We start from the raw sequence: 21,912 nt of genomic DNA, 5'->3' as shown, positions 1-21,912 counted from the left end.
CATACACACACACACCGGCTCAGTGCTTCGCCTCTCTGGCACAAAACAGGCCCCGGCTATCAACCAGCAGCTTGATTTATTGGAGCCAATAGAACAGTGTCCTTATATAGGAAGTTCCATTGGAAAGAAGCTGGAAACAGGAGGGATGCAGCAAGAGGAAAGAGATGGGAGGGGGCAGGGCTGTTTGTGGTAGTGGAATGTGATGTGCGTAACGATACAAGGCACATGTGTGGGATGTGCACATATACACAAAAAGAATCATTATGAGTTATTTGTATTGGGAGGGAATCTCTCTGGAGCGGTTACAGTAAAGGGGGATTCCTGTGCTGGGGACAGCTGGTTTGCCTTATGAGGAGTGGGAGCTGATTGCATAATCTATAAACCCTACAGGGTGTGGGAATAGAGTATAAAGTGACTGGGTCTTCCTTGATGTGGATCCATCACACATTTGTGATGACTTTCCAATTTTTTTTCCCCAACATTTTACCCGATATGCCCCTGAGCACACCACAAAAACAATTATAGATGCTAAAATTGAAAATACAGTAAGCACCACAATTCATACAGCTCCTGATGAGTTCTACAAAACTTTTGACTCAAGAGGGAAGCATACAACCTCATGTATGAGGACATAAACCTCTCAATGAGTTGTTAAAGAAGTGGGGATAGGTCATACACTAGTGCTGTAATGTAACATAAGCATTGAAGTAATTTAAAATTGAAATCAAAAGTTTTTGTATTCAGATCCTTTACTAATAAGTAAAAGTATTGATAACATACTCAGTAGGCCTTTTATGTAAGACATTTTGGCATGTCACAGTAGGAAAGGCATAGCTGTAAATAATAACATTAATGAGTCAGAGTCCTTGTATTGGTCATGCTCATCTACTGTCACACTGTCAAGGAGCCATCATTAATGTTATTAGTAACACCTGTGCTTTTCCACCTCTGACAAGTAAAACCGTGTGACAAAGTCCTATTATATGTCCTGCATTCAAAGTGTTAGCTAAGTTAAAATACAGAATTATTATCAGCAAATTGTTTTTAACATACTGTGTTATATTAGTAGCCTAAACTCTTTATGAAGTGATTATTGTTACTGATATATTAACATGCAATTTAATGTTGTAGTGGCTCATGGTAACTTTATACACTGTTGGGTTGTCATTTACTCTGTAATACTACAAATCATATTTTATAAGTTATGCTTTACATGTAAAACCTATTCTGCAAAGTATACTAGCTGTAGCTTTCAGATAAGTGTAGTAAAAAGTACAATATTTCCCTCTGAAATGTACTTTAGTAGGAGTATAAAGTAGCATAAAGTACAGTACTTGAGTACATTTACTTAGTTACACTCCACCACTGTCATACACGGAGACAGATGTTATTTGACACCGTATTGCACATGTAAGGCTTATATACAAGCACACAAACATCATGTCCTTAATTGTGCAGATGCCGGTACACTAAGAGCAGTGTGCACAAGGATGAAAAACTAAATTAGTTTCTATTTTTATTGTTGGGATCTTATATCTTACTTTTTAATCCTCTGCCTCTCAGGACTCTCTCCTCCATTCAGCACCACTTCATTCACCATCATTCTTGGTCGTCAACCTGCCGGTGTCTCACAGAGCCTCCGCCTAAACGATGCTGCGGGGAGGGGAAGGGGGGTCGAGCTCGTGCAGCTCCGCCCCATACAACTGTGCGCAGTTTAAATGGTAAGGATCTGAATTTGACGGGGGTCATTTGGACTGTTTGTTTTTGGGAGTACCTCGTCAGCGCCGGACCCTCCAAACCCTAACTTTCCAAACCCAAAGCTCCCCTGAACAGAAATTTCTTCATATAAGGCTATGTAAGTATGTCGTTTTTTATGAGTGGTGATGCTGTCACTGACTGCACTTGTCTAACCACATCCTTCATACACGAAACAAACAATAGTGTGAGGCGTTTTAGGAAGAGGATTTATTTTTGTGCATGTTTTTTTCTACGTTTATTGAGTAAAATGGAACCTAGTGCTAGGAAAATTATTTATTTTGTGGTATAAAACGTCATTTAGAAAATTAGCTACATTGAATGTTGACATATTTGAAATGAAAGTGTCTTTGTTTGCTATTAGCCTAATTTCTTTTCATGATTTTTCACTATTTAAAGAAAATGACGCTGTTTGGGTCACAGACATGTGCTCATGTTTATGCAACTAGTGCATGAATACTTCCCATTAATGCTGACCAAGTGTATTAGAAAGTAAACTGCATAGACTCTACATTATATACAGTCTGGTAAACTGGTGTTCTTTGTGAATGTCTGTAAAACGTTGATGCTGCATTCACTGCACCGTAAAGCAGTATAGGAAGTGAGGAATCTGAAACTCTCAGTATAGAAGTTGCCATGACTGCAACCATGATTCAACCATGAGTTTCCTGTTTTCCAAATAAGGTTGTATAAAGCTGCCTGTCTGTCAAACTGTTGAACATTGTGGCTGATGATAGATGACTGATGCAGACACTTGGTGAGAACAGACTCCTCACAGTTTTCACACGTAACCATTGCAATCTGTCAGTGATGGTGCTGAAGGTGTTTGTTTCATTTTCTATAACAGATAGATTTAATTCTATAGCCTGTTTTCTCCATAATTATGCATATTAATGCATAGTTCAGTAATATCCACAAATAAACTATAAATAACTATTCTATAACAGTTTATGTATTCATTTTGTGACCTTTAGGAGATCTTCATAAAGCCAAAGCAACATTAGCATTCCCCTTATTTAACTTCAGTTCACAGACAAGGACTCTTATTACCCAAAAAGCACACTCATCAGAAAATGATAAACTGGTTCAGACACAGATGCCCAGTATAACAAAATGCCAAGGCAAAGACTGTAACCTGAAGGCACTTATGACTTATCGTTTCTCTCAAAGACAAGGGATTTATGTGTTGTGCTTTCCAAGCTTTTCTCAAAGTGTTTATCTATCTACCTTATTTGTATTTAAATTGACAACCCTGCATGCATGTTGCTGCCATATTCGTGCAGTTGCATCCCAAGCAGTATCATTTCTCTAATAGGACAAATCAAGTGTTGACATTAATCCCTTTCAGTATTCATTCATGCTAACTGTACTCAAAGGAAATCCTAATGTGTAAGGGTTTATTAACAAGATGATAACAGGAAGAATGTTTGTGAAACAGCCAAGAGAGGAAATGACTGAAATCATTCACAGGCCCTATAGGTCAACCTCCTTCACCCATGAATAGAAAGCTGACTTACTCTCTTGGGTGATGTTTCCACTTGTTTGTTATTTTTGACAGAGACTATGAAATACAGCAATTGTCTCATTTATTGGAGCCACCATATATTTGTATTTATTGTTTTTCCGTCTCGGCTCTAATGTAATACAGTTTAGGGATTGTGGCCAAGATCTAATAATAGTGACAGATTTGATAATCTTAACAGAAACAAGATACTGCTTTGACTTAATGGATAAAAAGCAGATCAGTGAGTTTGTGTGCTGAGTCACAGGATGTTCCAGTGTCATTGTCAGTTCAAATTGAAACACAGATTATTAATGATTAAATAAGGGTTGCTAGGTCTATTGGCAAATGGAGACGGATGTTTTTTTGACAAATAGAGCCCCTCTGCTCTATGTCATCCTTTAAGGTTACAGTCAGTCTGTATCAAATTATTATCCTGTCAACTCCACTTCAGACAGCTGACCTTGGCGTTCACTGACTGAATACAAATCTGTGTTGACGCAACAGAGAGAGACAGAGAGAGAGGAGGCTTTACAAAAGTATTAAGCCTCAGTGGTGAGGAAAGTTAAAGGGAGTGAGGAGGAGGAACTAGATGGGCTGCACATACTTTAGCATGGTGGTGGTGGGGGGGGGGGGGGACGTTGCCAGGAAAAGTCTGTTTACTTTCATCCAGAGAAATAGCTGATCATCAAACATCAGCTGGTCCCTTCCCTTGTTTCCTCTGAAGTATGGTCGGCTCACTGGACTCATCCACTGGGTGGTTTGCCTTGGCTGGTCCCTGGGGCATGTTCACGGGCTTTCTCAGGAGGCTCGGTGGCTTTTTTACATAGTTCCCACTCAATTACGTAAAGCGTGTGCCAGTCTCAGTGTACTGAGAGATGGACTTAAGAGGCCAGTCCCGTTTGACACAAAGTTCAAGTGTAGAATTAGACTCAGTGGACCAAACAGATTCAGACATATGTTGCAGAACATGGTGTATATTGGAAATATTTGTTATCAAGCTGTATATCTTACTTAAACATCAGTAGAGTGCAGTGCAGGCGCACCTATTTCTGTTTACATTTAACAGGTGACACTCCCAATGCTAGCATGTTTCAGGCACTTGCTCATAATTTAGTCACTGACTGTTGCATTTTAAAAATGAATGCCATTAGGGTCCCATATGAAGCATGATTGTTAAAGACCCGAGCCCCCCCACCACCACCACCACCACCACAGGCTCTCTGCCTCGCTGTTATCATTTTGGAGTAAACGACGAGGGCAGCAAGAGACATACTATTCCCTATATGGGCTTTGTTAGGGAGTTCACTTGCCTTGCTGTTTAGGTCCGCAGAAAAGAGTCCTGCTCCAGAGAAGGGGTCCATATATGGTCACAGCACGAGACTGAAGCCTCCTAGCAGACAGACAGACAGAGAGAGAGAGAGGTGGAGGGGGATAGACATGGAAAAAAATGGATGCTGTCAATTAAGCAATGACTTAATGATATGAGTATGAATAAAAGCCAGAGATCATTAATAGTTTGAGAGTTTTCTCAGATAAAGCAGTTGACAAAATGGATTGGTCTCTGTTCTGTCTTTGAGTTAATTAAAATCAATTTCCCGGCCTCAATCTTTCTATCTAAATTAGGGAGTAGAATTGTTTTTGCATCTCCCTTGTGTGCGTGTGTGAAAGTATAGGGTCGAGAGGGGGTGGAGGTCTGTGAGAATGCTCCCTGGAACTCCCCGATGGATGGAACATGTTAACTCTTTGAGTTACAGTACGACCACAAGCAGGAGGCAACTTTACTTTTACTTTTCATTTACTGCAGTGTTTAGTTAACCCAGTGTACAACCTGTCATCTTTATACCTCAAAAAGAAAAGAGGATTGTAGCAGCAGGGATTATATTTGTGATGTGTGTTGTAAAGTTTGAGTTGTAGAGAAATATTTCACTGATTGCTGATCTGTGTATCTACAAATCATGCATCACTGCAACATCATGTCCTGTAAGATCTTAACTTTCTGTCGAAACCTCTTTTCTTGCCGTCTCATCTTTATTTACTTCCGGACTTCCTGCTTTGCTTTGTTCCCTCTTGCCTCTGTTCTTTCCTTCATTAGTTCCTTCCTTACTTTCTGCCTGCTTTCCGTCTCTGCTTCCTTTAATCGTTCTCCCTTCTCTGACGTCCCATTCATTTGTTACCTCCAACAGTTGGCCCTCCACCTTAATCCAAGATGTCCAAGAAGGCCCCAACCGAGGATGAAAAGTTCCTCTTTGTTGACAAAGATTTCCTGAACAGCCCTATGGCTCAGGCTGACTGGTCGGCCAAGAAGCTTGTGTGGGTCCCATCGGAGAAGCATGGCTTCGAGGCGGCTAGCATCAAGGAGGAGCACGGCGACGAGGTGCTGGTGGAGCTGGCTGACAACGCCAAGAAGCTGACAGTCAACAAGGATGACATCCAGAAGATGAACCCGCCCAAATTCAGCAAGGTGGAGGACATGGCTGAGCTCACCTGCCTGAACGAGGCCTCTGTGTTGCACAATCTCCGTGAGCGGTACTTCTCTGGGCTCATTTACGTAAGTATACATGATGATTCACTCAACAACCAAACACATGACTACATACAAATGTTAAATGCAAGGCCTGACTCTAGATTAGCTGCCTAAAGGACCAAGACACCAAAAAGGTCTTTACATCAGAGGATTTTCATGTTTCAGTCTTTTTCTTTTGATTCCATCCATGTTACCAACATCCTTAATGTATATCCTTAATACAAGAACACAAAGATGTACAAATAGACCTAACATATTCTCTTTCTCATTGTCTCTGCTCTCAGACATACTCTGGCTTGTTCTGCGTGGTGGTGAACCCCTATAAAATGCTGCCCATCTACTCAGAGAAGATCATTGACATGTACAAAGGGAAGAAACGACATGAAGTGCCCCCTCATATCTACTCCATCACTGACAACGCCTATAGAAACATGATGCAAGGTACGACCTTTACGCAACTCACATTAAAGTTGTGACCTATCTGCCTCACTCATTTTCCTTTGATTGAGTAGCAATTTCTATTCTGGTTGGCTAGTACATGCTGGTATAGGCTGCAGCCTCCAATGACTGAAAATGATTCACCTATAGGGCTTTAAATGGACTGGCTTCTTCATATATCTCCAGCCTTATTGCTCCATATACTCCACTACATCCTTTACGTTCTCTTGATGCTGGTTACTTAACTGTTCCTCGATTTAATAAGAACTCTTTTGGTGGTCGAGCCTTTGCCCAACAAGCTCCACTTCTCTGGAATAATCTACCGCTGCACATTCGGGAGGCAAGCTCTGTTTATCCTTTTAAATCCAGGCTGAAAACACATCTTTTTTCTGTTTACTATGACCTCTCCTAATTTCACTGGCTGGAAACCCAAATCACTGACTGTTTTCCTCCTTGACATCTAGCAATCCCAACCCTGTTAGGGTTATATGAGTGTGTGTGAGCGCGTGTTTACTTTTACATGTAATATCATGTGCTTCTTTTTTCTGTTGTTGTTTTTATTGACTTGTAAAGTCAATAACAGAGACTCTCTCGGTGATGCACTTTAAATAAATTGAAGTTGAAGATGAATTAAGTAAATGAATGATATCAAACTGAAGCACAACAAAGCAACACAATAACTCGTATAACTCATTGACAGCTCTCACAAATGAAGCAAACTGTTTGCCTGTGCAGTTGCAAGCTGCTGCCTTTTTTTTTTCAACAGATTTGTGTCAAACTGAAGTGTTTGGCTGGTCGCTTTAAGAGCTTCATGTGGATGAGCTGTGAGATCAGCTGTTAGACGTCTCGCTTTTGTCAGGGTGATGACAGCCGGCAGGCTTTTAGCTCTGTCATGTTGACAAATTGGTTGATAAAAACCACAAATTAACCAACGCTGTCAGGGTGATAGTTTCACATGCAGAACTCTGTTTTTAATTATGTGCAGTCCAAAAGCAACCTCAGAGCTTCATCTGTCTACTGCAAGCTCATTACAAAGTACGTATAGTAGTATAAAAAATACAATCTAATAAAATCTCAAAGTCACTCGTCGAATTTGATGGCCTATTTGAGAGTCAGTGTCTCGTGGAGGTGACGATAGTGGCGTTGGCAGAGTTGTGCTTACAGTAAATGGCCCTTGACTACCCCTGCAGTAGTACGACTTTAGAGCGGCTGGTTTCCCATAGAATCTGTTTCTTGTGGTTCCAGGGGGGTCGTACCCACTGGATTTAATGTTGACGTGAGGATGTTCTCTCTGAGGGACATCTGGATTAAGAGATGGGTGGAGGGCAGTAAAACATTTCCTGTCTCAGCTGCTTCCCCGTCGTCATACAATCCTCCTAACTGTATTTTTTTCTCTTTTAGTCAGTGTAAATACATAAGCTTCTTTTTTCTTAGGCGAGAAAGGAGAGTTTAAAGGTCCTGTTGAAGGGGTTTGAGATTGTACTTTTCTCCTGTGGTTTGAAGAGTTTCAGAATGAAACTGGTTGTTTGGATAGGACTTACAGTAATGTTAGGAAGGAATTGTTTAAAGATCTTAAAAGTAGGTGGGATTATCAAATTACCTACTATCTCTCTGGCTGCAGATAGAGCTGCCATCGGTTTTATATGACAGAAAGGATTGGATGGATCACTTTAAAATCTATGATAACATTTTGCTAAATGTAATGTTTTGTGCTGATACATAGATACAGCAGAGCAGGTTTAACAACTGGAAAATTACATTTTTAGACTCAAGAGAATGTGCAGAGAGCATAGAAAGCCTCTGTCTCAGCAGTATGAGGATTTATAACAAAGATGTCACTTATCTCTCAGTCCATTAACAGATAAAACACTGCTTAGCAAATTATAAGCTCACACAAGCTTGCTGTCAATCTGCTGTTTGTCAGTTTTCAACCTTAAGTCATCAGTCCATCCATAACTGTGCACTATTGAAATTAATAAAACTGCTCACTCACTGATGTTACTCAATCAGGATGATTTGGATTATTTGATCAAGAAAAACATAAACTCACTTTTTCTCAGTTTACTTCATGATATATATAGATAGCTCAATGCCCACTAGCACCTTACAGTCATTTATATATTCATTTAAGAGAAGATATTTCATTATTATTCATTTCACACGGATCATTAATCCAACAGTCTACTGTGCAGGTGTCACTTTCTGGTTATCTTCAGCCTAAGCAGAAAAGCTACCACACACACAACTCACGCAAGTGCAACTATAACTTTTGAGCTTCAAGCTCCGTTTATATGGCAGTCTGTTTAAGCTAATGCTCTACATGTTTAAGGATATGTTTACGTTAACCGTTACTCACCAATATGCATTGTGTGTATCAGCGATGCCTAACAAACATGTTAAAAGCATAATAAAACATTTGCAAAGCCAATTTTTCTCAAAAGTTTGAAACTTGAATTGTGTACATCCATGTTTACTCACTAACAGCTGTCTTCACTGCCTTTGCTGATACATTGCTGCATTTCTTGCCATTACTTGTCGGTCAGTGGAATAATGTGAATCCATTGGCAGGAATGTGTATCACATCACCTACACCTCATGTACACCTCATGTCATTTGCATTCTCATGTGTGTACCAGAGAGCTAACAAAACAAGGACCTGCATGTAAAAACATTTCTCCATAGTCCTAACAGTAGTCAAAAACCTCACAGAATACCTTTAAGGGAATGGATACATTAACCGGTGCTGAAATTACATCTGACACATATCTGGCAGCTCCTAGAGAGAGTAGTCTAAGCGATCTAACTGCAACTATACTCAGCGCTCATCTGTAGTGTGACTGTGTGTAGATATACTGCAACGTTAGATGGACTGTTAAGATAATTTTCAATTTGCTGAATTCTTTTGCCCTTCTCATTATAAATATCCTACATCTGTTTTGGGTCTCTGATAATGTAGCTCAATGCTACAGTAACTGTCTGTTACTGGTATGTGTACATTGGAAGATGTTAAGTTTCACCAGGCCCGTACACAGGAAATTATTGTATTTACCACCACAGCTATGATGTGTAAACACAGTGTCATGAGTAAACAAGAAGGGGGAGGATTGATTGGTGTTTGAGTGAGTGTTTGGATTACACTCCACATCAAGAATTGATGGAATCTTCTTCTTCAGCTGCAGACGAAATACAGCTGTAACTCAGAGACCATTATCAGTATATGGGATAATCACACACCCAGCACACTACATGTACAGGAAAAAGAGTGTGTTTTGATCTGCCGCATCTATTTCAAACAAATCGGACATTTGCTTTGGTTCATGATTCATGAAATGTGAATTGATATTTAAGCTTGTGGACCACACGTTTAGCTTTAAACTGCAAGTTGAACAAATGAAATAAATAATAATGACTGCAATGTCAATTAATGTAAAAGCCAAAAGAAAGTATAAAATCTATAAAAGAGAGGCAACAAACACTTCATTTAAAAAAATCAGATAAAAGTTAACCTTTTAAAATGACTTGTAAGATGTGACTTAAAATATGCCAGAGATTTAACCATCGTAACCTCTTCAGGTCGTCACAAAGTCTGTGATACCTGACTGTAAAATACAATCACCTCCTGTTTTATATATTTATATATACATTTAAGTTAATGTTCCAGTTTCTAAAGAAAAGCACCCAGGATAGGTTACTTTAGTTTTTTTTGTTTATGTCTCAAAAAGTCTTCAATGCAGTAAGCCCTTTTTAAACTCTCATTTAAAAACACAGTGGCTGGCAGGGAGTTGTTATTGCTGATGCTTCAGTAGGATTTCCCATGATATAGTGACTAATGATGCAGGATGTTGTACACTGAGTGCCATAGTATGAACACTTCGCATGTTAGAGTGCAAGTGGTGCAGAACTACAGCAAATCCAGATAAATGTCCTAAGCTTTGAAACATTCTTCCTGTGATTTTGGCTGAGCTCCCATTCCTCCAAAATTGTGCCTCTGTTTTTGATGTCCAGGAGATAAAAATGTGAAATTTGGAGTTTGCTGTTCCCTGAAATGTTTCCCTGCAGCTTATGATTAATGTGGTTTATTTACAGTGCATGATGGACAGGTGCAGAGATCATGACAAACTCAATAATCAAATGTTAGTTTTTATTGTACATGACTGAATCAGTCTCACAAAAATATTCCTAAAATTTTGTAATGATGGAAAAAAAAACTGTCTCTGGCACAAGAGTGAGTGTTGTTTTTGGAGGTTTTACAAAAGCTCTGGCCACCTCTCTCTCTCTCTCTCTCTCTCTCTCTGTCTCTCTCTCTCTCTCTCTCTCTCTCTCTCTATCTGACTTAATTAGGAAGTGCAGAGAAGGCCTGCATTTTGTGTGTGTGTGGGACCAGTGGAACAGCAGCCAGAGTCGAGCCTAAACGGAGAAACAGCATCTGCGCTAGTTTATAGATCAAGGCAGGCTGATGGATGATAGATGATAAATCACAATATGAAAATTACAAAGCTGCACATGACAGATGCTGTTCCCCGTATGAGGGAGAAGAATTGTGCACGAATACCTTGTGTTAAGTCTTCCTCTCACACTGGGTAATTTTTTGAAGTACAGCTTTAAGTTGTTATTTACTTTGGGAGGCTACATTACATGAAAATTGACCTATTCACACTCAAAAACTGATAACAGTCATCTCTCCCTTAGCAGGGAGCCCCCTACTCCCCCAGCAGTGATTTGTATTGAAGGATAGAACTACAAAATAGCCTTACATGGACTCGGTGTATTCTCCCAGGAGTATTTTTGGAGATTGTATAATGACTCATTGCTCGGCACATTGAGAGTTGAATTTCATGGTTAAAAATCTAAGTTTTTGTGAGACTGACATGTTTCCTTAGGCATGGGGGAGCCTTCGTAAATCACTTGGCCTCCCCTAAGCCTTGAACTGAGTCCCAGCTGGTGTCTTAAACCTGCAGTGCAGAACTTTTGTCTCCTCCCTCTGGCAGTGAGAGTAATTACACAAACACTGTCGATGTCATCGCCACAGACCCCTGACACTTTTTTCGTGAGCCGGTACCCACCCTGGCAACACAACGCAGTTGGGGTGCACTGAAGACCGTACGCCCACCTTATTTCTTCTTCCAACCCGCATTTCGTGAAGACCTGCTCTACTCTGCCTCGGATTAGCTAGTGCTCGTTGCCTTCGTTGGTTAGGTTGGTTAGGTTTAGGTGTAAGGAGTGAGATGGTTAGGTGTTAGGGTGAGAATATCAGGGTCAGAGCCAATCAGAGGCAGAGTAGGTTGGGTCTTTGCAGAATGCAGGTGGGAAAAGCAAAACAATGCAGTCCGCCATGTTCGATAGTTGCAAACCAATCATTGTTGGTTGACATAAAACACATCACTACTGGTGCGCCAGTGCGGGAAAGTCGCCACAGGCGCCAGATTTAAAACCTCAAGATTTACCTGGTGGTGATAGGCTTAATTAGCAATGTGTGAACTTGTTTAGTAAGGGCTTGGATGTAACGGACGTTCATTTATATGTAAAAGTCCTGCACTCCAGCTTTAAGTTCAGCACAAGACTGAACTTTATTCCAAGAGAAAAGCTTGTGGTTTCACAACCAGCATGTACAGAAGTGTACTGGGCTAATTGTGCATGACAAAAAAATAAAATAATACATGCTTGTAATAAAAAAGTAAATAAAACATATTTGTACTTTAGTTATTTCTGATTTTTTTGTTTTACCAGCTCATTTTTCAATGCCTCCATAAGCTATCAGGACACTTGCATACCGTAGATTTTTTAATGTGTTGAAGTCATCTAACACTGTAAACTTTCTTTGTCTCGACAGATCGTGAGGACCAGTCCATTCTCTGCACGTAAGTGAAAATCTGTCACTTCCAAAATCACCTCTGTCATCTTTCCTTAACTTTTTTCCGAAACGTCACATAAATGCTAGGAGGGCTGTATGTGTGTGTGTATGTGTCTGTGTGTGTGTGTGTGGAAGAACAGTTACATAATGCTTGCATAAACAGAGTTAAACAATCGAGATACCTCTCTGCTCTCTCAGTGCCCAGCCTCCACCAGCTATGCCAGCAACAAATCATTCGTAATATAACAGGGATGTTTTTTTAAGATGTTGCTGGATAGATGCTTTAGTGTTTTAGTTTGTCAGAATGTATTGCTGTGGAGTTGTGTTATATTCAAATTGAGCCAAACTGGATGTGCTTTAATGCGCTTGCAGTGCTCCCAGAGGGCTGTGGCCTCGGTCTCCTCTCAGAAACCTCGGTCAGGAAGTATGGCCTTTATCCTGATGGGAGAACCAGATTAGCTCTCTGAATGTTTGGGCTCCACTTTGTTTGTTTATTTGTTTTAAACTAATTATTGAGAACTTTGTCTGCTGGATGGGACATTCAGGGTTAAACTGCCTCCTTTTGTCTGGTAGTAGTTCTTTGGACTGAACTTATTTAATTTATAGAAAACAAAGTTATTTGATCAATTAATTACATTTCCTTTGTGTGTTTAGATGGCTTAACAGGATTTGCATTTTGTAGAAATGTTGAATGTATGTTTGGGTCATGATTCAATTTAAATATGGTGTATTTAATATGTGCAATTATCACTACTTAAAACAAGTTTAGATACACCAAATATGAAAAGAAAAAATAAAACCTCAATAAAACTTCTATTTGCTGAGTAATACCTCTATACAAAGTCTACTACAGGCATTTTAAATTGTCTGATAAGCGTCATCCAGCTGGTACAGGTTAACAATATTTCCTTTATTATCTTTGAGTTAACAGCAGCACCTTTTCTGCTCAACATCCACTAATCCCAGTAAAGGAAATGAGAGGAAGGGCTCTTCTTCCTCAGTGATGTGCTCAAGGCTCTTTTTACTGTAAATCTTCTGATGCCAGGATGCAGCAAATTCTTTTATCACATCAGACCATTTCCTCAACTATCACACTTTCTTTATCAGGGAACTTTGGGAAAGTTTGGTTGTATTTATCCCTCTGTGTGTGTGTGTGGGGGGGGGAGGTTAGCAGTTCACATTCTGTTGTATGAGCTATTAAAACATAAATTTGACTGTTTGATGGAGTATTATTTAAAACTATTTTAAAGTGATGAACTGGATGTGATATGACATAGCAGAGATGAAAAACAAACTATGCGGAGCATCAGTCATGTCCAAGCAGTCACTTTAAGATTTTAGTTTGAACTACAGCTGGTCTCAACCTCAGCAGGCTGCTGGAGCCATATATGGGAGAAATGTTTCTGGTGCAGAACATGGAATGTCATGTATGGGATTCTCCTCCTGTGTGTGTGTGTGTGTGTGTGTGTATACACGTGTTAAATTGTACTGTATGTTCTTTGTCAGTATTGTTTTTACAGCAATCCATCATGGAGGCCTTGCATCTTGCATCTAGGGTGATGTTAGTGGAATCATTTATTAATATGTTGTCATGTGAGACTTGTGTAACTGTAATTTGGGGGATTTCCTGTTTTAACTTCATTTTTAGGATTAGACAGTTCTTTACAGACAGATGACACTTTTACAGTTTAAACAAGATCAGAATGCAGAGTGGTCAAGCAGACATAAAAGGCTGTTTTAATGTACTGTCACTGGTACTTGGTTGGAAGGAAATTATTCTGTCTGTCTGTTCAAGACACAACAGAAACATTTCAGACTTATATAACGTGTTTCTCCCACAGTATATCTGATTTTTAGAAGCTCACTGCATATATTTGAATTTTAATGTGACATTTTTTAACATCAAACTATTCTAACTCTTTCTTTTGGTTCATACTGATTTAATACTCAAACTTCCACCCATTGTATTAAGTAAGTATGTTGACATAAAAAATATTTCTTATAAAATGTATTGATTAGCTTAATTAACAAGCTAATTGTTTAGCTAAATATCCAAAAATGTTGCCAATATTTTTATAAGACTATTCAATACTACACAAGCCTCAAAAATGACCACTGAGTTGAACTGATAACTCTCTAATACAGTGTCACCAAAAATGTAAACATGTAGCATTTTTTTAATCGCACAGTTATGATAATGGAATGTATTAGCAATTGAGTATTATCAATGATTATATTCCTCAAATTCCTTCACACAGTAGCAGTTTGCCATGGGAAATAGCTGGGAGCCAACTAAATCCACTCTGGAGATGTTGACATTTCATCTCAGCAGGGTCACCAGTTTCCTTTGTCTTATATTCATTGCGTGCGTGTGTGTGTGTGAAAAACTGAACTGATGGAATGAAATAAGTGGCTGTAAAGTGACAGGATGTTGATGAAGAGTCCAGATTCACAGCCTCAAATGCATCAAAAGTATTAACGAAGGAATCCCCCTAATGTGGCTTCTTTGTTTGCAGGCGTTTTTCTTCGTTCCTTGTAAATTATCAGCCTTTTAGAGGGGAATGATTTTCCTTTTTTGAGTCCTAATATAGTCAGTATTTCACAGGGGGAAAAAGAAATTTGACAAAATCATAACAGATCATCAAGATCTTCAAGCTGTCATTTTCCCATAAATCTCTTTGGCTGTCATTCTTCTGATAGTTACTGAAACCTGTGCTAATGGGAAGCAGAATGTACAGGAATAGACAGTTTGATAGACCATCTGGAAAAATTCCCATCAGAATTTGTTCTGCACTAACAGCTGTCTACAGTAGGAGCCTGGATGTCGTGTGTCCTTACCAGACCTGAACGGGACGAAGCAATTAGATTCCTCTCAGAGCTGCCAAGCCCTAACACAGAGAGCATCCCATGCCTTTTATGGACCCATGCCTGGGACGTGTCTGTGTGCTGGGCTGCTGGCTGATGGCTCTGGGATTGTTCAACTTTGTCTTTCCAAGTATCGAAAATCAGGGGCCACATTCACTGGAGGAAAAAAATGTGTTCTTGCTATTGTTCGAAATACTATAAATTGCTTTTAAAGACAGTACATCCTTTAGGTTTTGGACTGGTTTGAGGATATACTGCACAGCGTATTATATGGAATATCGCCAGCGAGCCGCCATATGGAATATGAAAGTGACAAATAAAAGTTAGTAGTTTTAATTTTAAAAATATCTGGGCATACATGGATCAGTTTGTAGCAGACAGACTGAACAAAAACATTGTGCTTTGTGTCAGGCGATGCTGCAGTTATCTCAGCTGCACATGATTTGCATTCAATTAAACTGGGTTACTGAAGTGTGAACGGAGTACCTGCCAGTGCTGTTTATCTTCTTGTTCTCTCTCATTCTCTCTCACTATCTCTATCCTTGCATCTTTTAATCCTTTGCTCTCTTTTCTCTCTCTAGCGGGGAGTCTGGTGCCGGCAAGACGGAGAACACCAAGAAGGTCATCCAGTATCTGGCTGTTGTGGCCTCCTCACACAAAGGCAAGAAGGACAGCAATGCTGTAAGTATCCATGTGAAGAGTTAATTTTTGTATTAAAAGTCAGGATCTGTCAGTCAGTTCCCTCAGTCTTCAACATATATAGGACACTGCCCAGTTTAATCCTGTATATTGCCATTTCCTCCAAATAGCAACAATCAGGATCACAGTTTGCCTACGTGAGTAAAGGAGAATGCCGGGAGTGTTTTTGTGTGTGCTCTTTGTGTGTGTTCATTCCTTAGGTTAAAAAAAGTGCATGAAGATAGTGTCACTGAGTTACCAAAATATTTTTTTCTGTTTGTAATTATTTTTCTTACACCAAAGGTCAAGATCCTAAATCTTACTTTTCTTGAGTTAGAAGGTGTTTCCCCCCTTTTTGTCATTTCTGTACCCAGCGACAGCTGATTTAGACTGCATGATCATCATCATAGTACTGACTCAGAGTCACTTTTCAAACCTGCAAAATGTTTAGTGAAGGACATCTAGTGTTGCTGGTTTATCATGTTGAGTTATGTGTCATCCATCTTCAACAAACACCCTTTCACTGCCCGCGGAGATAAGATTGCACAGCCTCCCCGGCAGTGAAAGGGTCCCTCACAGATCAACGAGCACCAGTGTGAGCATGCCCCTCTCCTCCTCTTGTCTATCAAACACCGACCTCCTCCTCCCCCCTCCTCCTCATCCTACCTACCTGCCATTTGCCCTGATGTGGGGTTTAGTTTGTTGTGTCCTGTAGCGTTTATTGGACCTACTGGTTTGCACCATGTGGAGTTTCTGACACTGTATTGACTTTTCAACACCCTCACTGGGCTAAAAGGAGCTCAGTCACCCACCAGGCCTCAATTAAAAACTCTTTTTGAACAGTACTTCAGAACGGATCACGTCTAAGTAAGATTGCGTCCCTGTGCCTTACTAGATATTGGTGGTTTGAGGTGTTGGTTTGATGTTCATGTAGATATTGGAAGGTTAAAATTTCTGGGTCAAAGCTTCGCCCTCAGGATCTTTTCCCCAGAGGAAATGCTGCCGCTGTCCTCTGTAGGACCTTGGGGCTCCCACGGACCTCGCCTGAACCAAAATAGCTTTGAGTCAATGTCTTTTCTCTGATCTCACTTTCCTCCTCTCCTCCTCAGGCACTATTTTGATTCATGCTTATCTGTCTTCTTAGTATTTTATTCAAAAATATGTCCCAAAGAACAACCCTTCCCATCAGCTGTCCTTTTTACCTTCTTGCCATTTTTCTGTGCTCTATTTCTCTTCTTTTCTCTTTTTTCTTCTCCCCAGTGACTTAAATGAACAAGACCTTCCTCTCTGCTTTGCCAACTCTGATCTGCAACAGCTGGTCTGTATCTTTTCTATTTTTCCTTAAACATTTCTAAAAAAATCTTTGACTTTTCATGACTCTATTAGACTGTAAAATTACAGGCTGTTTTTTTTAAAACTTGACACCTGTGGACATTTTGCAAACCTCTGAGCATTTATCTCCATCATTGTTGTCATCTCATCGTTTGCATTTTTAGTCAGACTATAAACACAAGTCTCTTCTTCATGGCTTTAGCTCGTTTACAGGGTAGCCCGAGGGGTGTGTTTTTAAGCAGGAGAGTATTTAAGGTGGAGGTCCACAGCACCTGACCTTGATGCTAGCCTGACACAGACCCCTTTGATCAGGTGGATTAGCTCGATGCAGAGTGACAGGGTGTCTGCCTCATTTACCGACCATCACCCAGCTCCACCCATGAACCCACAGGCTCTGTGGTCACGCTGGAAGCAAATCGCATCTCCAGAGGGCTGTTTGTGAATGAGTTTTAATTTGCCAACACATTGAATACAAATACTTTGATAGGATTCATCAAATGTTTTGTGCCTTTAAAATGAAGATATCTTGCTTGAGCCAACATAACCCCACTCTTCCATCTCCCATCTCTGTTTCCACAACAGCTTCCCCTCATTTTAACAATTTGCCCCTGATCAAATCAAAACTGATGGAGAAGTCTTTGGAGAAGTCATGAGTCTGTGTTACATAAGATACTGAAACTCAAAGGAGATTACTAAGGAATAATATTGTCCTCTTACAGGTAGTTATAGATGTATTTTTCAGGACAATCATTGATTACTGAGGAGTTGATAAGATCATAGATCAGCCAAATAAGTGCTTCATCTTGTCATTAGAGTGTTTATTTTCACACGTCAATGATGATATTCTGATAAACCCCAACCCATACCCACCATTAACCACCACATCCCCACCTATCACTACCCACTGCACTCCGCGTCATTAAACCACCAGTCAGTGTGTAACAGAGATGTTTCTGTATATCACTGTCGTCACTAGGGGGAGCTGGAGAAACAGCTCCTGCAGGCCAATCCCATCCTGGAGGCTTTCGGAAATGCCAAGACCATCAAAAATGATAACTCCTCTCGATTTGTGAGTTTGTTATTTGTAGAAGCAAATGTTTTGATATCTTGTTTTGTGATGTGAGATAATTATTCAAGGTTCCCTGCAACTCTTTAGTTGTATTCGGAGTATCAGATATAATTTGTATTTTATACATGTTTTGCAGTTCACACCAGTCCCTCCTGTAACATGTTCTGTCCTCATTTCTCTCACAGGGTAAATTCATCCGTATCAACTTTGATGTGACCGGTTACATTGTTGGAGCCAATATTGAGACTTGTATCCTCAATTACTTTGTAAAATTCTGATATTTTGTCAACATTTTTTTCCCTATGGAGAAGTGGCTTCCTCGATCCACAAAATATGAAGTTTCCACTTTTCTGTGAAAATCTTATTCATCTCTTTTTTAACCTGTGGTTCATGAGTAATCTTTAGAAACATGACTTTTTGTTGATTTAGTAGATTATTATACTCACATTTTTTCTTTTTATCATATTCACACAGTAGAAATCAGAAAATATTCAGAAAATACTAAATCATCAACTGAGCACAGAGTACGTTTGTGTTCTTTAACAGCTGAACGCTCTCAGACCTGCTGGAGAAGTCTCGCTGTATCAGACAGGCAAAGATAGAAAGAGCCTTTCACATTTTCTACTACATGATTGCTGGTGCCAAAGACAAGCTGCGTGGTAAGATACATATAAAATATGTTTACAAAAAGTTTATGATAATTATGATAGCTTCATACTCATCACAAATCTCAATTCAAATAACATCTCTGCTCACTTCTATAAACTTATAAACATGTATAACATCCCACTGTCATGTAGGTCATGCATTTTTTTACTTTATCCAGTTGGATTTTGAAAGTAAACAATAATTTTGAACCCAAAGCTCCATGTATTTACTGAAAATACAGACCAGAGCCATGAAGATAAATCTCTAACTACTTAACCATGTGTGTTATTTTTTCAGAGGAGCTTCTTCTTGAGCCCTTCACTAGTTACCGCTTCCTGAGTGCGGGACACGTCCAGATCCCCGGCCAGCAAGACGATGAGATGTATGAAGAGACCATGGAGGCAATGAACATCATGGGCTTCACCGAGGAGGAGAGAATCGGTATCAGTGATAACTCTGATTTAATCTCAACTCGGTTTGAATAGGATAGGCTACTTGAAGTTGGATTAGGTACGGTGGTTCTGGTTGGGTGGGTCTAGTCTGCTCTTGTTTGGTATCATCTATTCCTGCCTTGTCTACTTTTGTCTGTCAAACTGATAAAGAGAGCAGAAAGCATGCAAACATGGTAACAGGTGATTTTCAAAAGAATCAAGTTTTTTTGTGCAGTGAGGCTGGCGTCTTTTTCTACTTAGCACATGACTGTGGTGGATTTTGTGCCTGTTGCCAGTATTATAAAGGCACAAGTCTAATGTCGTTTTATATGAGATCCTGTTGTTGTGAATGTGAAACAGCGAAGTTTGACTACATGCAAAGATAGTCACTGATACATATTGGTGAATATTTTTCACCCACAAGTTTATCCCATGTGTTACAACTGTAGTTTTACTGTGGAACTAACTGTCTTAATCCTGTGTTTCAGACATCATGAAGGTGTGCTCCACGGTCATGCAGCTGGGAAACATTGAGTTCAAGAAAGAGAGGAACCAGGAGCAGGCCACTATGCCAGACAACACCGGTTAGACATCGCTACACTATCAGTAAAAATACTGCACAGAATAGTGCCGATCTGTGGTGAAACAAAACTTAGACAAACATACGAACAAGAGAAAAAAGAAAGAACATAATATCTAGTGTTAAGTGTACCAACATACATGTATCTCTTCTTCCCCCTCTAGCGGCTCAGAAGGTGTGTCACCTGCAGGGCATCAATGTGACAGACTTTACCCGTGCCATGCTCACCCCTCGAATCAAAGTGGGCAGAGAGATGGTGCAGAAGGCTCAGACCAAAGAGCAGGTACTGCAAGAAGTGCACTGTGTGAAACCATAAGAATTAGAAAATGAATACTGCATTTAACACTTCTTAAAACCGTCATCCAAGTTTAAATCAGCTTCCTCACTCTGGTCTCTCATGAGATATTTTCTGTGTGTGTGTTACTTAGGCTGACTTTGCTACTGAAGCCTTGGCTAAGGCTGTGTTTGAGCGACTGTTCCGCTGGATCCTGTCCCGAGTCAACAAGGCCCTGGACAAGACCAAACGCCAGGGAGCCTCCTTCCTGGGAATCCTCGACATTGCCGGCTTTGAGATTTTTGAGGTATGGATATGTTGCTCTCTCATGTGTAATGTGACACCTCTTGTGTAATGTCAAGCACTACAAGGTGAGCAGATGACACTTTCATTCATGATATGTCCTTAGCTCTGTGTTTTGGTCATTGCAGGACAACTCCTTTGAGCAGCTGTGCATCAACTACACCAATGAGAAGCTGCAGCAGCTCTTCAACCACACCATGTTCATCCTGGAGCAGGAGGAGTACCAGAGGGAGGGCATCGAGTGGAACTTCATCGACTTTGGACTCGACCTGCAGCCCTGCATCGAGCTCATTGAGAGGCCGGTAAGTGGCCGTGAAACACAGTAAATTTATAGATTTAGGCAAATAGTTCCATTACAGATACTGTATTTTGTGGTATAGTGTGATGTGTGTGTTATGGATGATTCACATAGTAATGACAGTATAGTAATCACTGCATATTCTCTGCAGAACAACCCTCCAGGCATCCTGGCCCTGCTGGATGAAGAGTGCTGGTTCCCAAAAGCCACAGATATCTCCTTTGTGGAGAAACTCCTGAACACACAAGGAAACCATATCAAATTTGCCAAACCCAAACAGCTCAAAGACAAGACAGAGTTTTCTATTCTTCACTATGCTGGAAAGGTGAGGAAGTGTATGATATCATAAGAGCATGGTATGATATCTCTCGTTATAGATATAAACCCTCTGTTACTCTCAGGATTAAAAACAACAATGCTTTGCTGATGGCTGAAATGTCTTTGAAAATGGATGTTAATGGGGGTGTTCACATAAATCAAAATTTTTTGCTTATAGGTGGACTACAACGCCACTGCCTGGTTGACAAAGAACATGGACCCTCTAAATGACAACGTCACATCGCTGCTCATGAACTCCTCCAGCATGTTTGTGCAAGACCTCTGGAAAGACGGTGAGATCTTACACAGCTTAACAACAATGGGTCGTATTTAGATGTAAAGGAATCATCAGTGAGCATCGATTACACCGGTTCTGAATATAATTTCATCTTTGCTCATGTAGTCTCATGTGTTATCTCACTTGCACATGAGGCTACATTTTTATATATATATAATGATATTTCATTGCTGTGATAGTAACAAATTTTTTTCTTAAATTGTAAGCTATGGTTTTAAAAGTGTGTATATCTCATTTTGAAGATTGCATTAGCTCAAACACACTTGGACATTTAAAGCCAAAAGACAAAACACAGTGTTTTGTCCATTAATATGCTGATGCGTTGTGTGTTTCAGCGGACAGAGTCGTGGGTCTTGACACAATAGCCAAGATGACGGACAGCTCGATGCCGAGTGCCTCAAAGACCAAGAAGGGAATGTTCCGTACGGTGGGACAGCTCTACAAGGAGTCTCTCGCCAAACTCATGACCACACTGCACAACACCCAGCCCAACTTTGTCAGATGCATCATCCCCAACCACGAGAAGAGGGTAAAGAAAAGCAGAGTCTCTTGTGGCAAAAAGTGAAAAAATAACTTATTTGAGTATTGATATTGTTTCGGAAGGCAGGACAGTGGTTTAGTGGCCTATGTAAACACATTAAGCTCTGTGGTCGACTGGTGACCTGTCCAGGTTTTACCCAACCTCTCATGCTCCCTGTGACCCTGAATAGGACAAGCAGTGCAGAAAAAAAGATCTATGATTTGGA

General features: G+C 40.2%; 1 protein-coding gene across 3 annotated transcripts in view; it reads left to right on the top strand.

Annotated features, from left to right (window-relative positions):
* Positions 1-1,752: 1,752 nt before the first annotated feature.
* The window catches only part of myh11a (myosin, heavy chain 11a, smooth muscle), a 29,778-nt gene continuing 9,618 nt past the window's right edge, over positions 1,753-21,912 (top strand). For 2 of the 3 annotated variants that reach the window (XM_042396161.1, XM_042396175.1), the window contains exons 1-17: positions 1,753-1,855; positions 5,443-5,807; positions 6,068-6,224; positions 12,052-12,079; positions 15,519-15,618; positions 15,747-15,773; positions 17,924-18,016; positions 18,202-18,265; positions 18,577-18,675; positions 18,962-19,105; positions 19,584-19,679; positions 19,840-19,958; positions 20,104-20,256; positions 20,381-20,554; positions 20,702-20,875; positions 21,047-21,161; positions 21,502-21,695. In XM_042396161.1, coding sequence (XP_042252095.1) covers positions 5,466-5,807; positions 6,068-6,224; positions 12,052-12,079; positions 15,519-15,618; positions 15,747-15,773; positions 17,924-18,016; positions 18,202-18,265; positions 18,577-18,675; positions 18,962-19,105; positions 19,584-19,679; positions 19,840-19,958; positions 20,104-20,256; positions 20,381-20,554; positions 20,702-20,875; positions 21,047-21,161; positions 21,502-21,695 — 2,079 coding nt within the window. In that variant the 5' untranslated portion in view covers positions 1,753-1,855; positions 5,443-5,465. The remainder of the gene's footprint in view (positions 1,856-5,442; positions 5,808-6,067; positions 6,225-12,051; positions 12,080-15,518; positions 15,619-15,746; positions 15,774-17,923; positions 18,017-18,201; positions 18,266-18,576; positions 18,676-18,961; positions 19,106-19,583; positions 19,680-19,839; positions 19,959-20,103; positions 20,257-20,380; positions 20,555-20,701; positions 20,876-21,046; positions 21,162-21,501; positions 21,696-21,912) is intronic. The other variant, XM_042396168.1, reaches the window with a different exon arrangement.

This window comes from Thunnus maccoyii, chromosome 2 (genome assembly GCF_910596095.1).
Source record: "Thunnus maccoyii chromosome 2, fThuMac1.1, whole genome shotgun sequence".
NCBI lineage: Eukaryota > Metazoa > Chordata > Actinopteri > Scombriformes > Scombridae > Thunnus > Thunnus maccoyii.
This window is presented reverse-complemented; position numbering and strand designations above follow the sequence as displayed.